The sequence below is a fragment of the Podarcis cretensis genome (genome assembly GCF_951804945.1).
Source record: "Podarcis cretensis genome assembly, chromosome: 6".
Lineage (NCBI taxonomy): Eukaryota > Metazoa > Chordata > Lepidosauria > Squamata > Lacertidae > Podarcis > Podarcis cretensis.
This window is the reverse complement of record NC_137175.1, coordinates 78684847-78705672: the sequence shown is the minus strand read 5'-3', so window position 1 is coordinate 78705672 and position 20826 is coordinate 78684847. Positions and strand designations below refer to the sequence as shown.

The 20826-nt window shown below is 42.6% G+C and overlaps 3 protein-coding genes and 1 long non-coding RNA gene across 10 annotated transcripts in view; 2 read left to right on the top strand and 2 right to left on the bottom strand.

Annotated features, from left to right (window-relative positions):
• LOC307219032 overlaps positions 1-4416 on the bottom strand; it is a 44512-nt gene extending 40096 nt beyond the window's left edge. The window contains exon 1 of the long non-coding RNA XR_013840277.1: positions 4257-4416. This is a non-coding gene — a long non-coding RNA (uncharacterized lncRNA). The remainder of the gene's footprint in view (positions 1-4256) is intronic.
• Positions 1-20826, top strand: part of VCAM1 (vascular cell adhesion molecule 1) — a 113997-nt gene that overhangs the window by 78405 nt on the left and 14766 nt on the right. The window lies entirely within an intron of this gene.
• On the top strand, positions 739-13004 carry LRRC39 (leucine rich repeat containing 39). Of its 5 annotated transcripts, XM_079981666.1 has the most exons (10): positions 739-1073; positions 1263-1316; positions 1429-1601; positions 2037-2142; positions 3962-4118; positions 5670-5806; positions 9894-10039; positions 11604-11756; positions 11984-12123; positions 12866-13004. In XM_079981666.1, exons 3-10 carry the CDS (start codon positions 1441-1443, stop codon positions 12913-12915), a joined length of 1050 nt encoding a protein of 349 aa, XP_079837792.1. In that variant the 5' UTR covers positions 739-1073; positions 1263-1316; positions 1429-1440; the 3' UTR covers positions 12916-13004. The 5 variants fall into 5 exon arrangements, with proteins under 5 accessions (XP_079837792.1, XP_079837790.1, XP_079837791.1 ...); XM_079981664.1 differs by lacking the exon at positions 1263-1316 and having other exon boundaries at positions 1390-1601; XM_079981665.1 differs by lacking the exon at positions 1263-1316 and having other exon boundaries at positions 1348-1601.
• On the bottom strand, positions 12685-20803 carry TRMT13 (tRNA methyltransferase 13 homolog; the record flags this gene model as incomplete). Of its 3 annotated transcripts, none has more annotated exons than XM_079981559.1 (11): positions 12685-13343; positions 13661-14072; positions 14706-14780; positions 15860-15926; positions 16233-16400; positions 17027-17133; positions 17883-17955; positions 18944-19006; positions 19450-19516; positions 19608-19654; positions 20660-20803. In XM_079981559.1, 11 exons carry the CDS (start codon positions 20801-20803, stop codon positions 13148-13150), a joined length of 1419 nt encoding a protein of 472 aa, XP_079837685.1. In that variant the 3' UTR covers positions 12685-13147. The 3 variants fall into 3 exon arrangements, with proteins under 3 accessions (XP_079837685.1, XP_079837686.1, XP_079837687.1); XM_079981560.1 differs by having other exon boundaries at positions 17883-17952; XM_079981561.1 differs by lacking the exon at positions 18944-19006.

Here is a 20826-nt window from a genome sequence, read left to right as displayed (position 1 = left end):
CCATAAATTCCCATATAGCATATATTCAACACAAACAGCGGCAATTTGTTGTTGACAAAGGACAGCTGGACATATAAAGGGCCCCATTGTGACTGAAGGGTCGGCTCTAATTTTTTACCTGTGCATTTCAGTCCCAGTACTTAGGACAGAGAGCAAAACTTAGATCTCTAAGCTTAAGGAACTTCCCCTCATTGTGGAGGGAGAAGAGAGACCTCCTTTGTGACTGCCAGCCCTGGCTGGTAAAAAGTGCCCCCCTTATTGTTCTTCTCACCCCAGAGTCATCTTTAAAAATGCTGAGTGCACAAACCTCTGGATTTATTTGCAATTTTGCAGGAGCACCTCTCTCATGCTCATAGAACTGCCCACAGTACACTAGGGAAGATTAAGTGATTACTTCTTCATTCATCCAAAAACTATACTGTAATGTCTACCCTTGTCTCTGCAGCTATCCTCCTGAAATTTGGCAGGGTTCACGCTCTCTGGAGGGGTGACCTTGCTCCAATTCTTGCCAAACACAAGAAAGTAGAAGGCAGATTGAGAGAGAGAAGTTACTGCCAGGAACTTTACAATAAACTGTTCGAGCCTTTCTGGGTGTTCCCCATTAGAAAGAACTGTGGGCAGTTCTATGAGCATGAGAGAGGTGCTCCTGCAAAATTGCAAATAAATCCAGATTGGCAGTTATTCTATCCAGGATTCCTCAGGATTTTAAATTCGTGACACCGATCATAATCAGAGCTGTATTGTAGTAGCAATATAGTAAAACTCCTCTTTTTTTGTACAAAGCAGCTGAGTTTTCTTTGACTCGTAGGAACACGACAACGAGTTCTGAAAAGCGGAAGGGAATTCAAAATTGGGTAAATACTTCAGAGGGCTGTGACACCTGGTCGCAGCAATACTTACTATTCCCGGCCAGCGTCGTGGGTTAAAATTAGAACTCGTCAGGCGTTGCATTTCACTCTTCCATAGTTGGTACAAAGGTTGTAAATGGCTTTAGCAAAGCATTCAGGGTTTGCGGCCGATTTCTGTTGTCCCACAGGAATCGGGGAGTCATGGAAAACCAGGCAATAATTGAGGTAGGTCATTACAAAATGCTTCCATTAAACGCCTGAGGTGAATGCATTACCAACGGATTTGTTGATCTGTTTGCTTTGTGGCTAAAAACGGGAGCAGGCTTTTGAAACGGCTGAGCAATTGTGAGACTGGTTTTGTCCAAAATAAATAAATAACTCGCCTCTCCTCTTTTTGTCTGCTTGACTACATAGGCCTGCAAAGGAGGCTGTGATCGTTTTAGGCTGTGGAACCCCCTCACTTTCATTGTAAATTTATTATTATTATTTTTACTGAAAGTTAGCAGGGATCAACGATTCTTGACACTGAAGGTCTCTCCAGGTTTTCCTCTTTTATGTGTGACGCCCCTGTATGTGACAGTGATGCAGAAAAATGAAACCAGACACTGAACCTGGAGGTGGAAGGGCCATGACTGAAACGTCAGTTTGTGTCGGCACGTTTACAGCTGTTAAGGCACTTTGGGAAGTCAGGATCCAGAAAATCAGCGAAGAGCTTCGAAAGCAAAAGGCATTCAGTCAGAGGTCTGCAGAGAGGTAGGTTGTTAATACGACTTGAGTTTTCCTTCCCCCAAAAAAACAACTTAGAAATTGATTTCCTAGCTTCATTGGGAGCAATATATTAAGTTGAACTATCTCCTTTGAAGGCCTGATCTGTTGGTTTATTTAGGGTATTTATGAAAACTCTGATACTCCAAAGGAGCTCATGGCAATAGACAGCAAGCAGAAAGCAAAATGCACCAAACTTCAATCAAAACTTGTATGAGCTAAAAATTAAAATTCAAAAACAATGGAACACCGACGCATATTGCTTCTGAGGATTAAGCATCTTGTTATCAAACTGTAATACTTTAGGTAATTCAAAATGTCTTCGGTTGATGTCTGAAAACTAATAATATAGGAGACAGAGAGCCAGGGCCTCACCACAGAAAAAGCCCTTCTATATATTAATATGTTACAACCTTTTTCTAGGCTGACGCTTGTTTGGGAAGAGAGAGTCAGTTTGGCCAAGCTCAAAGAAAAAGTTATCACAGAAGACGGAAGGGCTGTTTTAAAGATTGAACAGGAAGAATGGAAGGTATCATTTGCTTGCTGCTGCTAATGAAACATTTTACAATGTTATCCCGGCTTCAGTGCTCCACTTCATCAGTTTAATCCAAGCTTTGCCAGTAATTATGGACTACAACTCCCATCATCCCTGACAATCATCCACACTGGATGAGGCTGATGGGAATTGTAGTTCAAAACATCTAGAGGGTGCCATGTTGGGTACAACTGATTTATTCTACTGTTATATGCTCCTGTCTCCTTGGGGGAGAAGAGCTCCAGGGACAATGCTACAAAGCCTTCCTTTATTTTGGATTAGTGTGCATGCTTGGAGATGTGTGTCTCTATACTATCATTTTTTTATAGACAGAAGCACAGCACATTGGAAATACACAGGCTTCCAAAAGTAGGAAGCACAGTCACTAATCCTGCATCAGATTGCCACATCAACAGTGCTGAGCTCCCCGCAGCTCCCTAACCCAGCTTCCAGTTTCATTCTCTCTCCATCAGATGCTCTCGAGCTGCAGATTGCTTCTAATGGTCTCTCTGTGCTATTCTGCTGTGAATGCTGACTTCAGCCAAGCAGAGGAGTACCCTAGACAGCTCCATGCTAGGTTCAGGCTGAAGACTTCATGAGAGCAGGGCTCTGATGTTGCTTCAGCGACAGTCGCCCTCAGCCTGGAATAGGAACCGTCACTCTGTTTCAATAGCTAGTCTCATCTTTGGTGTGAGGAATACTTTCCTCTCAGCCTGCTTTGGCAGTCATTGAGTCCAATGGGATGGAGGAGATGGGTTGCAGTTGGGCTTCTAAGCTGGAGTCTCTTGAGCCAAAGGAAAGTGACAATCAGAATCACAACACCTTCCCCAAAACCTGATGGGTGAGACAGCCCAAGAGCAAGAGGGAGAGAGATTAAGGCATCAAAGAACAATTCTTCCCTTTTGTTAAGCCACTGGTTGCCCATTAGTTGCTGGACTCATAACAATATGCTATGTGGTTTTATATTCTGATTTTGTTCTGTGAACTGCCCTGAGACCTATAGGTAAAGGTAAAGGGACCCCTGACCATAAGGTCCAGTTGTGACTGACTCTGGGGTTGCGGCGCTCATCTCGCTTTATCGGCCGAGGGAGCCAGCGTACAGCTTCTGGGTCATGTGGCCAGCATGACGAAGCCGCTTCTGGCAAACCAGAGCAGCGCACGGAAATGCCATTTACCTTCCCGCTGGAGCGGAACCTATTTATCTACTTGCACTTTGACGTGCTTTCGAACTGCTAGGTTGGCAGGAGCAGAGACCGAGCAACGGGAGCTCACCCCGTCGCGGGGATTCGAACTGCCAACCTTCCGATCAGCAAGTCCTAGGCGCTGTAGTTTAACCCACAGTGCTACCTGCGTCCGTCCTGAGACCTATAGGGCGGCATATAAATTCAATAAATAAAATAAATAAATATGGCAAACAATGTACAACGACTACAAATGTAGTCAGAGAGTGGTGGGTAATGAGGGTTTGGGTTGAAGTTGAGCTCTCTGGCATTTATAGACTTTAATATACAGTATTGAAATCCGGTCCATGTTAGCATACTGAATGCTTACTATTTTTATTCCCTCCACCCCCCCGCCCCCCAAATCTTGGAAATGGTAAACAGTGTTTTTACCTATATTCTTTGTACTGGATTATTGAAGGTGTCAAAACTATATAGGCATAAACAAAAATCTCTTAGTAGCCGTTCATTTGCTATATATGTTCTGCATTGGTTCCTGGTCTTATTTGGCACCAAACTGATTGGATTCTTGTACTTGTTCATCTGGCATGATAACTGACATCTCCGTCTTGTTTCGTCTCATGCAAATTTAGACTCTGCCTTCTTGCTTACTGAAACTGAACCAGCTCCAGGAATGGCAACTACACAGAACTGGTCTGGTTAAAATCCCTCAATTCATCGGTCGCTTTCAGAGTCTCATTGTTCTAGATCTGTCTCGAAATTCCATTGCAGAAATTCCTAGGGAAATCGGTGAGTTGAGCCATGAAACCTTGTAGTTGCTTCTGAATCAGGAATGCAGGAATTGCACAGCAACATTTACCCCGTCAAAAAGAATACAGTGGTACCTTGGGTTAAGAGGTTAATTTGTTCTGGAGGTCCGTTCTTAACCTGAAACTGTTCTTAACCTGAGGTACCACTCTAGCCAATGGGACCTCCCACCGCCTCCGCACAATTTCTGTTCTCATCCTGAAGCAAAGTTCTTAACCCGAGGTACTATTTCTGGGTTAGCGGAGTCTGTAACCTGAAGCATCTGTAACCCGAGGTACCACTGTATGCTTAAAATGCACCGTCTGTTGATTTTTGCTGAAACGTAAATCATTCTGAGATTGCTTGAAATATAAAGTGGTATACAAGTCAGATAAAATAATAATAAATAGGGATTCCTGTTGGGATGGCTTCCCACAGAGAGGGCCTTCCCATATGGTCTCTGTGGAGGTGGACCCAACTGAACACTTCCACAGTCTTGAAGATAAAATTGAGAGAGCCTTCAAAATCTATCAGAGATGGCCCCTCCAAAGCATCCACCTTCTTGATGTCTTCATCTGGGTTTTTTCCAGAGGGTGCTATTGTTGTACATGTGGAGGAAAACCTTAAAACAGGGGTGCCCGAACTTTTTTCAAAGAGGGCCAGATTTGATGAAGTGAACATGTGTGAGGGCCGACCAAAGTTGTTCAGCTTTTTTTTACAAATTTACCCCAAAGTTGTTGAGGGTTTTTTTAGGATTTTACCACAGGACATATATAGTGGTAGCTCAGGTTACATACGCTTCAGGTTACAGACTCCGCTAACCCAGAAATAATGCTTCAGGTTAAGAACTTTGCTTCAGGATGAGAACAGACCTCCGGAACGAATTAAGTACTTAACCTGAGGTACTACTCGTACTGCCATGGGGGCTGGATTAAATTAAATTGACCGGTGGGCTGAATTAGGCCCCCGAAACAGACTTTGGACATGCCTGCCTTAAAACATGTAGCAGAATTTCCAAAAAAAACCCAGACCAGAGGCAATAGTACTTCATTCAGCAGAGCTTTATTTGTGCTGAAGGCAAATGAGCATAATGGTCACAAATCCAGTACATTCAGGATTGGCACAGTCCATAAGAAATCCAGTTGCAGCGCTTACAAAACCTTATAAACTTAACTCATAATAAGGCTAAACCTTAGCACTAAGCATGCTATGTACAGAACACCACACCGGAAGGAAGAGAGATAGAAAGAGAAAGAAAGTAAAACCCAGGCTCCTTCTGGCCTGTATTTATAGTCAGCATGACCTTAATTGGAAGAGATAAGAGAAGCAGTTCAAACCAGCTTCCCAGAAGGTATAACCCAAACAACATTAAGCTTCTTTCATACGGAGAAGCTTCCAAAACCCTCTTGAATGAATTAGAATAGGAAAGATATCTACACATCAGGTCAATACTTTCTGCACTAAGAAATGCAAACAGAGAGATATTTGTTGGAAAATAAGCTTTTAACAAGTGAACATCATCACCCATTTTTGTTTCATTCGTAACTTTTGCAGGCCAGTTGTCAAATCTCCAAGAGCTGATCCTCAGTTACAATAAAATTAAATCTGTTCCTAAAGAGCTAAGCAACTGTGTCAGCTTAGAAAGACTGGAGCTGGCAGTGAACAGAGACATCTGTGACCTTCCCCATCAGGTTTGGAAAGACCATATTCCTTCTCTCCGTTTCTCTGATCACAAGGGTATCAAGAGACTTGCTTACAATTACTATTTTTATACCAGTGTAATCAATGTGGACGGATGTGGGTGGCGCTGTGGGTTAAACCACAGAGCCTAGGACTTAGAATCATAGAGTCATAGAGTTGGAAGAGACCACAAGGGCCATCGAATCCAACCCCCTGCCAAGCAGGAAACACCATCAGAGCACTCCTGACATATGGTTGTCAAGCCTCTGCTTAAAGACCTCCAAAGAAGGAGACTCCACCACACTCCTTGGCAGCAAATTCCACTGTCGAACAGCTCTTACTGTCAGGAAGTTCTTCCTAATGTTTAGGAATGACTTGCCGATCAGAAGGTCAGCGGTCTGAATCCCCGCGGGTGAGCTCCCGTTGCTCGGTCCCTGCTCCTGCCAACCTAGCAGTTCGAAAGCACGTCAAAGTGCAAGTAGATAAATAGGTACCGCTCCGGCGGGAAGGTAAACGGCGTTTCCGTGTGCTGCTCTGGTTCGCCAGAAGCGGCTTAGTCATGCTGGCCACATGACCCAGAAGCTGTACACTGGCTCCCTCGGCCAATAAAGCAAGATGAGCGCCGCAACCCAAGAGTCGGTCAGAACTGGACCTAATGGTCAGGGGTCCCTTTTCCCTTACCCAACCAATGTGGAATCTATTCCTTCACCACGTGCCAACTTAGCCCTTCCCTTCCCTTGCAACCAGGTGGCACCAACATGGAGACACCACTTGTGAGAGCGGATTTAATGTAACTGTCACAGTTCACCCAATTGCGGAAGCCTTTTAATGGTCAAAATTGCAGTAGCTGCATGTACAGTGCCATGTGGGTATGTCAGTTCTCATAAAGACACTGCTGCACAACCACTGTCCAATAGTTAGCTCAAAGACAGATCCCAAGGATCCCATGGCTGCCATTTTGAGCTATCCCCTAGTATCACATTCCATTGTACAATTAGGGCTGTTTACCGATTAGAGGAATCTCGGTTGATTAACTGATTTACCATTGGTTAACTCTGCATGCATCGGCACGTAGAACAATAGTTCCGAAGGAGAAACATAATTTTGAAAGATGATGCATGCATGTTCCACAGTAGGCATGATTAGATTTCCCTTTTGTATTTGCAAGAAGGTGGGAAGCCTATTATAAGATGGCATAGGACACAACAGCACAAGCCTATGCACATTTACTCGGGAGTAAGCCCCACTGTGTTGAATGGAGATTCTTTCTTAGTAAGCGTGCTTAGGACAGCATCCTAAATGTTGCAGCCAAAGCAGTTCAAGGGGGCAGCGCTAATGATTTGTTTATTAGTCAGATTTAAGGTGCTGGTTTTGACCTTTAAAGCCCTTCACGGCCTAGGACCGCCTCTCCTGGTATGCCCCACGGAGGACCTTAAGGTCCATAAATAGCAACACCCTAGAGGTCCCAGGCCCTAAGGAAGTTAGATTAGCCTCAACCAGAGCCAGGGCCTTCTCAACACTGGCTCCGGCCCGGTGGAACGCTCTGTCTCATGAGACCAGGGCCCTGCGGGAACTGATTTCTTTCCGCGGGGCCTGTAAGACAGAGTTGTTCCGCCTGGCCTTTGGCTTAGAATCAGTTTGATTCCCTCCCCCTCTTTCTTTTTCCTTTCTCCTCCTGTGAAGAGGCTGCATCCTAATGTTTTAATGTTGTATTCTAATCTTGTTTTTAAATTGTATTTTAATCAACTTGTTTTTATTATTGGTTGTTAGCCACCCTGAGCCTGGCCTTGGCTGGGGAGGGTGGGGTATAAATATTTATTATTATTATTATTATTATTATTATTATTATTATTATTATTATTTTATTGCAAGGAGATCCATTATTTCCAGAGAGGTTACTCATGCTTCTACTTCCTCGTTCCGTTTTGTAATGTTTGACACGGCTCTGCCTAGCTCGCTCTGCAGCCGTTTGTGTGTTACATTTCTTTGCAGAAATTCTCAGGCTTGGTTTTCCCTTGTCACTCTACCAAAATATCTTGGGACTCTCTGTTGGCCCTTTCACCCTGTTTGCACAACGCCCGCAGGCTTATGTGCTTATTATACAAAGTCAAACGGAGAAAGAGAACAAACGAGCCATTGCTATAGAAACAGGGCCGATTTATTTATTGAACAAGCATATCCCACTGGTCACTCAGACACCTGCTCTGCAGCTTTTTGTTGTGGCTCATCTTTCATACAGTATTGTATACTGGACTAGATTCAAGAGTAAGCTGCCTGCCTGACTATATCCGACACATAGCCCTGGTGCCACTGATTTAGATATGATTCTTCTCAAGGAGGTGGCAGAGCTTAGCTGGCAATGGCACAAGGTCAGACCTTTGTCTATGGCCTCGTTGGACGCAGAGGACTGGTGGGAGGAAGCAGTTGGGGAACCACTAAGGGAAGAAGGCTCAGAGCCCAGGGAGTGGTGGTGGGACGATGTTTTAGTGGGCTGAAGGAGAAGACTGGGAAGAGGTGTTGGAAGCTGAGGAGCTAACAGGGTTTAGTGAACTGGGAGAGTGTGTGTCAGAGAGAAGTCCAGAATCAAGAAGTTGGGGAGGGAGGCAAAGAGGCAGAGATGAGTTAGGCTGGTGAAGAGCCATAATAATAATACAGTGGTGCCCCGCAAGACGAATGCCTCGCAAGACGAAAAACTCGCTAGACGAAAGAGTTTTCCATCTTTTGAGGTGCTTCGCAAGACAAATTTCCCTATGGGCTTGCTTCGCAAGACGAAAACGTCTTGCGAGTTCTTGCGATTTTTTTCCTCCCCCACCCCTTTTTCTAAGCCGCTAAGCCGCTAATAGCCACTAAGCCGCTAATAGGGGTGCTTCGCAAGACGAAAATACTGCAAGACGAAGAGACTCGCGGAACGAATTAATTTCGTCTTGTGAGGCACCACTGTAGTAGTAATAATAATAATAATAATAATAATAATAATAATAATAATAACAACAACAACAACTTATATCCCGCCCATCTGGCTGGGTTTTCCCAGCCACTCTGGGAGGCTCCCAACGGAATATTAAAAACACAATAAAACATCAAACATTAAAAAACTTCCCTAAACAGGGCTGCCTTCAGATGACTTCCAAAAGTCAGATAGTTGTTTATTTCCTTGACATCTGATGGGAGGGCATTCCACAGGGCAGGCACCACTACCAAGAAGGCCCTCTGCCTGGTTCCCAGTGTGGTGTAGTGGTTAAGAGCAGTAGACTTGTAATCTGGGGAACTGGGTTCACGTCTCTGCTCCTCCACATGCAGCTGCTGGGTGACCTTGGGCCAATTACACTTCTTTGAAGTCTCTCAGCCCCACTCACCTCACAGAGTGTTTGTTGTGGGGGAGGAAGGGAAAGGAGAATGTTAACCGCTTTGAGACTCCTTCAGGTAGTGATAAAGCGGGATATCAAATCCAAACTCCTCTTCTTCTTCCCTGTAACCACACTTCTCGCAGTGAGGGAACCGCCAGAAGGTCCTCGGAGTGTCTCTCCCTCCTGCTCCCCTCCCCTTTCCCAGAACCAAGAGAGGCATGAAAAGGGCAGAGAAGAGATTGTCTTCACACAGGCAGTCTCCAATTGCTTGGGAAAACCCTAGAAAGGAGGGAAGGCAGGAACGTTCAGTCTTGGCAACTGAACCATGGGGCAAAACCTACCAGGGATGAGCTGCTGTGCTCATGAGGCCTCTCTGCCAAGTCTGTGCAGACTGTGTTCTTGCTAATAAAGCATTAACTCCAACTTGCATGGTGTGGTTTACTGCTGGCTGGCTCCCGATACCTGCTGAGCTAAGTCCTGCACATGTGGTACAATGCTTAGGACCCTAGACTTCTGCTTTCCTTTCAAAGATCAATGGGGAGGATGGATTAAAGATGACAGAAGCAACATCAGTTATGTCCAGGTATCTCCTCTGATCTCTCCCACCTCATGGGGTGGGGGATAGGGAGAGACACTACTGTTTTATTGCACAGGAGAGCCCAAAATTGGATCCAACACTTCCTCAATGTTTATAGGCCACGGCATGCTTCATAAAGTTGTTATCACTGAGATACTTCTGCATTTTTACCAGCTCAGCAACATGAAGAAGCTTTATCACCTAGATCTGAGTATGAATCAGTTCACCACCTTCCCATCAGTCATCCTGGATATGCCAAACCTGGAATGGTTAGACTTGGGGAGCAACAAAATTACAGAAATCCCTGGGGATCTGGACAGGTAAATTGCAAACCTTGGGGAAATTCCTGCCGCTTTCCAGTATTTATTGGTAACAATCAAAGTTTACTGAAATAAAATGTCTTGTTACCAGATAGTAAAAACTGAAATATATTGCAGTATAGGCAAGCTGTATTATTGTACCATTTATCCTAAAGCAAACAAGTCCTTGCTGGTCGTGGGACAGAACAGGCTTTGTTTCCTCTGCAGCCAGCAGAGAAACCAAGTTGCCCATCCTTCCTCCACCAGCCTACTCCGTTACATGCATGAGATTCTGAATGCTTATGACTACCAGGTGAGTCCTTAAATAGAAGGGTGTGCAAACCAAGCTAGCAGTTCAGGCTCATAAATTGATGAGGATCATAGAAGCCCCCTTTGTGAGTTGTGCAGAGAGGGATGAACAGGTGAATGACAAAACAATTTTGGCATGACTGTCTGACTTTGGGGGGCCATATTCTCCTCTGGAAATGCTATAGTTAGTTACTATTGCAAGGGTTTACCCTCCACCAATTCAAACTAATGGATTGACATTGTCAGCCCTGACAAGCACCACCTGTTCAAGATCTCAGGCAGATACCGTATTTTTTGTATTTACGCACCTGACTGTAAGATGCACCTAGTTTTTAGAGGAGGAAAACAAGGGGGGGGGGAATTCTGAATGAAACCATGGATGTATGATTTTTGTGCTTCATGCTGTGGTCACAGACATGTGATTTGATGGTGAGTTTGGGGTAGCCCAATGCAAAAATCCTGAGAATCCATGTGGATCCGTGCTTTGTAACCACATTTTTTCACCATTGCAGCCCCACGAAACAGTGGGTACGTGATTTTTTTTGGTGCAGGCTGTAGCCATGGACATGCTATGTGATCTGATGGTAAATTTGGGGTGAGCCAATGTAAAAATCCTGAGGATCCATGGGCTTTTACCTCCCCCCTCCCAAGCAGCCTCCTTTATCTCTAGCGTCTCTTATCTCCCTCCCCAATCCCTTACCGATCAGCTGCTTCCTTTCAACACTCTCTTTCCTCTTGTTTGCCTTAGTATCTTTTCCTTAGCTGGAGCAGTTTTTTGCTCCTCCTTTTGTTCTAATTTCTCTCCTCATTGCTTTAGTCTTCCTGTCTCCTCTCCTTGCAAGTTTGCTGTCTTTACCTCCCCACTCCCAGGCAGCCTCCTTTATTGCTAGCGTCCCTTATCTCGCTCCCGATCGCTTGCCGATCAGCGGCTTTGTTTCAACACCCACTTCCCTCTTTCAAAAAAAAAGCATGACCTGCTTTTTGCCCCTGGGCAATTTGGCTCCAGGGACCACGCATTCGCTCCATAAGACGCACAGACATTTCCCCTTATTTTTTAGGAAGAAAGAAGTGTGTCTTATGGAGCGAAAAATACAGTATTTATCCTCAGCTAGCTGCCAGAGATTCCGTAAGCGAATACCACAGAGAAATTGCTCATAGCACTCCATGCTCAGCCTTCATTACTACCACCGCAATGAAGAATTACAGGGGGTAAAGAAATGTGCATATATAGCCAAGTAGTTTTCTTCATAATTAAGATATCTGCTTGACTTCACAGAGCTGAAAACCTACATACTTTGTGGCTCCAAAGGAATGAAATAACTCATTTACCCGAATCCATTTGTAACCTGAAAAATCTGAGCACACTTGTCCTTACCAGCAACAAGCTCCAAGATATTCCTGCTTGCCTAAAGGACATGACGGAGCTGAGGTGAGAGGAAAGCTATCGCTGTGCCGGAAATGTTCATATTCATAGGCAGACACACAAACCACACCGCTGCCTTAATATTGTGGAGAAAGTGGTCCAATAAGGTTTTAAAGAGCACATACTACTCCAGTAAACTTCGCTGCAAACCATTTCACCTGAGGATTAGATTTTAAGGCCTGAAACAGATCTTCCTCATTTGCTTTCTGAATTTCTCTCTAATGCATTACTAGATTCGTCAACTTCAGAGACAATCCACTGAAGCTGGAGGTAACACTACCCCCTTGTGAGAATCCTGAAGAAGAAGAAGAACAGGAACTGTATGGCATTCAGTTCATGCACGCATACATTCAGGAGTCGCTCAGCAGAAAAGGTATCTTTATACCACTAAAATAAAAGTTATATTTGAATTCAGTGACCAAATGCTAAGGGCATATTTTCATGTGATGCAACCTTGTAATTTTTTTGCTTTCTAATCTTTATTCTTCCTCAGGGTGGAAATATATTCCTTCTTAAGATTGTTGGCGCTACTTTTAACAAATAACAAAGGCATTTCTCTCTGGGCTGTCAAGGCAGGCTGGGAAACACTAATATATTACTAGATTTGTCAGCATGTTTGCATGTGCTATCTAATTTTTCCTGCCTCACCCCCCTGTAGCGTAAGATTTTCTAAGGGGAAACAGCTTTGAAAGTTCTGGTGAAAAATCACCCCTTCTTGAGGCAAATTACAGCTTCAGAAATAAGGGTTTTCACTGCACAGGAGAAAGGGTTCAATGCTCACTCTCTGTGCAATGCAATCCCAGTTCTGATGTGGGAGCCTCTAGCTGCTATTTTAAAAGAAAAAACATAAACATGTGAAAAGTAAACTATGTGTTACATGTAAGGTATAATTTAATTTACAGTCCATTGGCAGGGGAAAAAATACTCAACAGGCTTCAGCTAAGTACTTTAATTCTATGCAAGCACATAATGCAAAGAGTATAAAAACTTGTTTTTAAAAAACCTTTCAAAAAGATATGTGAACATATAGGATTATAAATAAGTTGACAGTATTATTTTTTTAATGCAAGTTTCTTGGCATGTAGATTTCTTCCATTAAATATTTTCTCTTTCAGAAAACATCGAAAGTGGTATGCTAGCTGGTGCTGCTGTCAATGAAAAGTAAAAAAAAATCTTTGCCAGTCTGAGTTTTCACTGCTGCTGGAAGTTCACAAGAATATGTCTTCCAAACAAAGGCGTTCTCTCAGTGAAGGAGACTAAGTTGATGTTTCCTTTCTTCTGGTTCCAGAGGAGGCTATAAAAACCTCTAGCTATTTGGTAAGCTCTATACTGGATGTTAGAAGAGGAGACATGTTCTGCAGACTGTGTGTCCAGTTTTTTCTAAAGTCCTCTCGCTTTTAAGCAGTTGAGGGGGTTAATGAAGACTGACATGGCACAGCTGTCAGGAGTACATTTTCTAAGGACACGCTGAGATCTGTATAGTGCTGTAACACAGCTTCATATCCTCTCTGCTGTAAATATTCGACCCGACCATGATCAATCAACAGTTTGCAAAGCTGACCTATCTGCTTTCGGTCCTCAGTGGTTAACAGCCTAAAACCAGAAGGAAAAAATATTTTTAAGTACAGCAATTGTAACATCTCAAGGAATCAGGGCATCAGATTTAGAGCATTGCAATGCAAATGGGCGATTTAAGAATTCCTTAAAAGTCGTACAGTACCTTAAAGACCAACAAATTTACGTTTGTGGACTGAGATCTACTTTAAAATCTTGTAGGTTGCAACAAATTACAAAATACATTTTGGAAGGGAAAATAATACTCCTAATTTACATATCTGAGAGAGTATCAAATGCAGAATGTTAAAACCTATTTATTTCAATAATCTGTTGTGCTGAAAAGGATCACGTACCCTTGCAGGCTATCCAAATTGTATTCATCTTGGTCATGTTCTTCTGTCTCATTGCTTTGTTCTTCATTCTTTGTATGAGTTGCATAGCTTTTCCTCTCAGTTTCTCTCATGCCACAAGTGGCCCAGCTTGTCATCCTTTTAAAATAATTGAATTCCATCACCCCAAGTCCTACTTTTGTGAAGAAGTCTTGGCCTACGTAATGCTTCCAGTCACATCTATGATGGCAACACAGGGCAATAACAACTCCAGCCACAGGGCTCCAGCTGTCTGCTATAGGCTTGCCATGCAATTCACCAGAATTATTAGAAGTTATGCTGGTTTCATTGCTCTTAAAGCGTTTAGGTGCAGGGCTCTCCTTTTCGCCTTCGCAGAGTTTTGCATATGTTTCAACTAAGCATCTCAAAGCAAGATCTGTGAACACAAAAGTATTGTTTAAACTGTGGCTGCTTCAAAGAGCAATAGAAATAATGTATAACTTGTAACATTTATGTCATCTTGGTCATGTTCTTCTGATGTCTGAACCATCTTTTCACCTGATTCCATCAGTTAAAAAAACTTTGTTCATTGTGCCATATTTATGGTGCAACATTTTCAAGCTATATTCTTACTTAGCAGCCCAACCCAATAGGACTCCAACTCCCAAGTTAAGTGTAAGAAGGCTTGCAGCTTAATAAATACAACAATTATTTATGAAATGGTTTGGTAAGTTCTATTAACTTGCCTTAAACTCCTTTATTTTGTTACCTTATCAGTGTTTCCCAAACTTGGGTCCCCAGCTGTTTTTGGACTACAACTCTCATCATCCCTAGTGAGCAAGGTAGGGATAATGGGAATTGTAGTTCGAAAACAGTTGGAGACCCAAGTTTGGCAAACAAGTGTTCAGCTATATACCAAGGAGAGATAATGACATACTGATTCTCAGAATAAAGTCAAAGCCTGCGCCAAGCCATGTGACCCTTTGGGCTTATGTGATTTTAATCAGCGATAACTTCTCACTGTATAGTTCAATCACCTCTCTCTTCACCAACTAGGACAGTCTTGTACCTGTTGCCGCACCACAAACATGTTTTCCAATTCCTATCACAGGCAGCTTCTCTTTCACAAGAACCGGGACCTTATCTGAAAGAGAGAACCCCAGCCAGCATGTTTCTGACTGCTGCAGACACACACGTGCATCAAGCAATTAGAAGAAAATCAAAACAGAAAATCGTATGCTTTTACATACAAATTACATGTTGGTCCAACCACAGAGCAGCCAGAGATACTGTGATGAAAGGTTTTTAAAAGAAAGATTACCAAAAAAAAGCACAGTAGGACATAAGAGTATCAAATCTAACAACATAAGTAAATCAAATCAAAAGCCCATCTCACAAGCTCTTTTGAAGCCAGCTCTGGGAAACCCATAAGCAATAAGGATGTGAAGGCAATAGCCCTCTTCCAATGTCAAACAATTCAAACACACATTCCTAGTCAAATGTATCAAGTTTTATACAGTGGTACCTCGGTTTTCGGACATCTCCGTCACTGAATGTTTTGGTTTTCGAACGCCAAAAACCCAGAAGTAAATGCTTCTGTTTTCAAATGCGCCTTGGAAGTCTAACGGCTTCCGCTGTGTGTATCTGTTGTTTTTCACAATTTTCTCTATTTAATTGGCAGACCGCTCTTTGTACCTCGGTTTTCGAACGTTTCAGAAGTTGAACGGTCTTCCAGAACGGATTGCGCTTGAAAACCGAGGTACCACTGTACTTGGATACAGTGCCTTCAAGTTTTTCAGTGCAATGCATTTGGCCACAAACAAATATTCTAAAAATAACATACAGAGGACTAATCTGAAGTTAGTTCACTGATGGCAATCTGAATGTGTAGAGTAATGCACATGAAACTGAAACACTCTAATTGATTTGTGTGTCTGACCTGCTTCATGATTATTAACACTTAAGGAACACAAATGGGGAGTGTCTAGTAATGGATTTGAAAAGTTGCATTTATATACCTAACAGTATATAAAATCTTGCTACTGAAATCCTGTTCTCTAGCTCTTGCACCACACTTGTTCTCAAATCTCAGTTTAGTAGGACTGATCCTGCTTTAACTGTTTCTAAAATCACCAGGGGTTTTTTCTGCACTGTCTTTCACAGAGTTCATAAAGAATGATTACTGTCAAACTGAAGCATATGTTAAATGAAAGAGCAACTTACTTAAACACAAATGCTGGATATCGACTTGAAGCCTTTCAAAGCAATTTTTTCTATGCTTACCATCTACCTGTGAAAAAACAAGAAGAAAGTTTTATGAAGTAATTGCCTCCTAAAAGAGTTACTTGGCAAATTCCAGTTATATTTCACAAACGAAATAAAAAAATGTTCAGTAAAAATTTCAGTATTTTTTTTCCTGCTGCAATGTTGTTATTGGCAATACTTTAAAACAGACAAGTTTAGATTTGGCCTTACTTTTTTATTGATAATCTTATTTTTTGTAAAAAAAAAAAAAAGAAAGAAAAAAACCCTTGAGTTGGCTTCCCCTGGGGGTGAGGGTGGGGGGGGGGTTATAAGGCTTGCAATACTGCCTTACCTTAAACCTAGTAGTTGCTCTTTCAACAAGAAGAAAATGCACATCTTTAGAATCTTGTAAGGCTATATCCACCCAGTGGGACAGCTTTCCTCGTCCCGCTCCAAATTCAACAAAACAGTTGCCAGGTTCAAGCAAATGTAGTCTTTCCATGTTACCTAATATAGAAGCCTACAGATGTCAAAAGATTATCAGCTCAGCAAAATCAATTCTCTCTACTATCATCAACGTAACAATCAGAAGAATTTTCCATAGCCCGTACTAAAATGCTACTTCTGATTCTACCCATACTAATGGATTGCAGGATTAAATTATTGCATTGTTATTTTGAGCATATTCTGGTAATTCCATGCAGTGGGGTCATCTATGTGGCATCCACAGGCACATGCACCCACAGAGGCCCTCTTCTTGCTAAAATTAGGCTTGAAAGCAGTGTAGCGAACAGAACAGGTTGTGGTGTGTGTGTGTGTGTGTGTTGTACTTACAACAGTTCCTTTGCTTTGCAAATGCATACCCATGCACCAAAAAAAGTTGGTGAAATTGCAGCCAAACCTATTTTTGATTTCTGTTTACTTAATACTATGAGCATTTTCTTTTGGCATCTACTTTTTAAAGAAATTCATGGGTTTATTTAATGTCCAAACTCATCACAAACAAATGTAAATGAAAGCTCCATAAAGCACAGAGCAATTTCAGAAAAAAATATATAGATTTGCTAACACTTCCAAGACATTTATCAACCAGAAATTTCAAAGAAAGTTTTGCTAAAGTCAGTATTTACCACTAAGAGTACTCACCTGTTGTTTCAAATGCTTAAAAGCCACGTCTCCATTTTGGGGGTCATTCAAGGCCTCTTGTAAAGCTTGGTGAGAGAGGATTTGGTCCTTAAGTACATAATTTATACCTGAAGAGGAAAAGCATTATTATCCCTTGCCTGAGTTTCAACTGAGGCAGTCACAAAGAACCTCCTTCCAAGTAGATACATCTTGTAGACAGAAGGGTAATGGATGGCATGATGGGGCTCTGCAACTCCCAACCTCGACAGGTTGTGCCACTGCTGCTTATGGAGAGGGGAAAAGAGGCAACATGGGCCCAACTCATTTATGCAGCAAATCCTGCACCCCGTCAATGCAGTTCCACCATAGCAATGCCCCTGCCTCCTTGCCCCTCTGTCTCTTGCAAACAGCAGCAACACAACTGACCAGAGGTGTCAGGTGAGCACCATCGACCCACTACACTGTCCCCTCCTGTGACCAAGTTACTAACCATATAAGAATACACAATTTTGAACAGCAAAAATATTTTAAACAGTTGGTGTTTAAAGGTTTTCTAGTCCCATCCTTACATATAGTGATACCTCTGGTTGCGGACGGGATCCGTTCTGGAGCTCGGGTTGGATCCCGAAGTTTCCACAACTGGAAGGACTGCTTCTGTGCATGTGCGCAGTAGAGTGCTTCTGTGCATGCGTGCATGGCGAAACACTTCCGGGTTTGCCGCTTTCACAACCCGAAGTTTACATTACCCAAGGGTAACGTAAGCCGAGGTGCTACTGTATTCTAAAAACATTAGGCTTTGACCATTAGGATTATTTCTACAATACTCTTATTTCCTCAACACCCGACATAATCTATTATAAAAATAAAATAGACTCACAGTTACTTGCTCTTCTTAGCTTTCTAATTAAGTCCTCCAACTCTTCTTTAGACAGCGCAGAAATCGGTACCTGCTGAAGGGTACACAAAAGGAAACTTATACAAAGTTTATTCTTTTCTCTCCATTTATGAAAGAAAAGGTTAGCCTATATATATATATATATATATATATATATATATATATATATATGAGAACCTCAAATAAGCAGTATTAAATCTGATCTGATTCAAACAAGGTGCACCTGCCCTTAGACTGGTGCTGGTCACCAAGAAGAAGGGATCATGTACGGATCCCCCGGGCATGATCCTCAAGTTCTCTCCAATTAGGAAATGTAGTGACTAGACAAAGGAGAATAAAAGGGAATTCAATGCAGAAGCAATAATGGTGCAATTCTCCCAGCCTGTCTACACATTCTAACTGAAGTGTATGGAAAGCCTTGAGGAGGAGAGCTTGATGTTTCTCACTGTACCTAGTAAATGTGAACACACATCTAGAAACTTGGTTGTCTGGGCAACTGTCAGTTACATCCTACCTGATGCTCTTTTTTTATATGCCGTATATATAGCTGTTTATGGTATCAGTGGATCCTGCTTGGTGTGATTCATAAGCACCTGTAGTCCAGTCCTACATGCATCTACATGTAAGCTCCAATGATTTTAGTGGGATATATTTCTGAGCAAAAACGCATAGGATTAGGCTTTTTCATCAGAGCCAGCCACAGCAACAATGGATGAAGAAGATAATGGCACATATAAGAAGATGGGTGCAGTCATCTGAACAAAGGCCCTTTGGGTGTGGTGCCTCAAATGATCAGCAGCATATGATTTTGTCCAAAACCAAAGAAACAGCTTTTTCTATACTGAGGTTTAAGATACGGGTCAGCTAAAATCAATGTTTAAACCCATTGGATTGTCTTCTAGGCTAATAAATCTTGCTGCAGAACCATGAATGACACACAAGGAAATGTGCACTTACAAGAGGCAGTATCCTTGCACCAAAGAACACATTGCAACTGCTTATCATTTGCAACAAACAACATATATTAAAATTTAATCACTCACCTGCTCTCCTGGCAACTCTGTCGTATCTTTCAGTCCTGCATTAATATCTTGAGCATAGTAGACCTTAATTAAATCGTGGAACAAATATCATGTTAGGGTCTAATTATGGCAGGACAACATACAATTACTTTTTCAGTATGTTTATATGGTTTTACCTAGCCTTTCATTAAAAGTTTCACGGAAAGAGTTGCTTCTCCATCCCCTTTCCATTTTTCTTTTGATGCCATTCTTCTTATTCCCCCGTTTTAAACTTTAGTGGCCACCTCTTTAGAGGAGCCTGCCTTAGACTCTTATATCCATAGTTTTAAGAGAACCCAGTACTCCATAAATCATGTCTGCATAACTGTAATAAAAACACCACCCAAACAAAGCCACATAGATTTTATCTCACCAGAGAACCATCAGAAGGAAGACTGGCAGTAACATCACTGCAGAAGGCAGCTTTGCTTAAAAGACACCATTATAAACCCCGTTTAATTCATTCAAACCATTAGATGTACACTTACAGGCTTTGGCTTCTCTCTTGAATTACACTTTTTCAAGTGTTTTTGTAGCTGATCTTCATATACAGTACTATAAACAGAAACAGAAAGAAAACTAGCGGCACTATTCACTGTTCTCAAAACAAAAAGTTAGCGTACAAACATCTATTAAGCATGCTTACTGTTTCGGATCCAAAGGGCATGGAATTCTTTTCCTGCCATTTTCTTCCTGAGTGGCAAAAAAAGTTTTAACTTTAAAACTGTGTGTTTACTTTAGCAGTCAATTGTATTGTTATATGTTATACAGAGAGTGGCCCCAGTGAGATCAGTGGACTTGACCATGTCCTCTAAACTGCATTTAGCACCCTGGAACAGAATACAAAATCAAAATTGGCTTTCACAGAATGGGGTGTGCAGTTTGCACTCAAACCCTTAAAACATTACCTGGAAATACTTAAAGCATGCGTAAAACAGAAAACTATTTTTATTTTATGACCTGATGTTTCAGACTGCTGTCCTATATACACATTAACCTGGCAGCAAGTCCTACTGAAGTCAATGGGTCTTACTTTGGGGTAAAATGCCATCATAGAATTGTAGAACTATAGAGTTGGAAGGAACCCCGAGGGTTATCTAGTCCAACCCCCTGTAACGCGGGGAAGCTTTTGCCCAACTCCAACACACAACTCTGAGATTAAGAGTCTCCTGCTTTCCCAATTGAGTAAAGGATTGCATTGCACAGAATTTCAGATTTCAGTTTCCAGTTTTATAGGGTGTGTTTTTTCCCTCCTGGGAATGATACACTGCCTACAAGTCGTCCACTATAAGTATTAATTTAAAGAAGAACTAAGGATATGTGTGTGTTGCATCAGATGAAGACTTCATCCAGCATGGAAATAAACGAAGCCACGAGGAATCTGCAACTACTGAATATGTGGTGGATCTGTCGCAACATACCACCGTGCCTCTGAGCACGTGCAAAGCGCATTTCCTCGTTTCTGGAAAGAAGGGTGTCTTTATCGACGGCGTGGTTTTTATTTTGGTCATCTGATAGTGGGGTGTTTTTTTGTTTTGGTCATTGTTTATTGGAACGAAAGCGAACTAGCTGTTTGCCAATCTCTCCCTCTGCCTCCACGTCGCCTGGTGAGAAACGAGCTGCAGCAGCGGCCATTTCTCTCTCTCTCTCTCTCTCTCTCTCTCTTTCCTCCCCGCCCTCCGCCTCCAAAGCGACTACCTCACGGCCTCCGTGCTCGCCGCAGAAGCGCTTGCCCCGGGCCGGCACCATTTTGCAGAAGCGCCTTTTCCGCGCCACGAAATAGGCGCAGCGGCCCGGCTGAGGGGAGACCGGCGCGTCGGCGGCAGCAACCTCCGCCGCCATCTTGCCGCCGCCGCCTCCTCCTC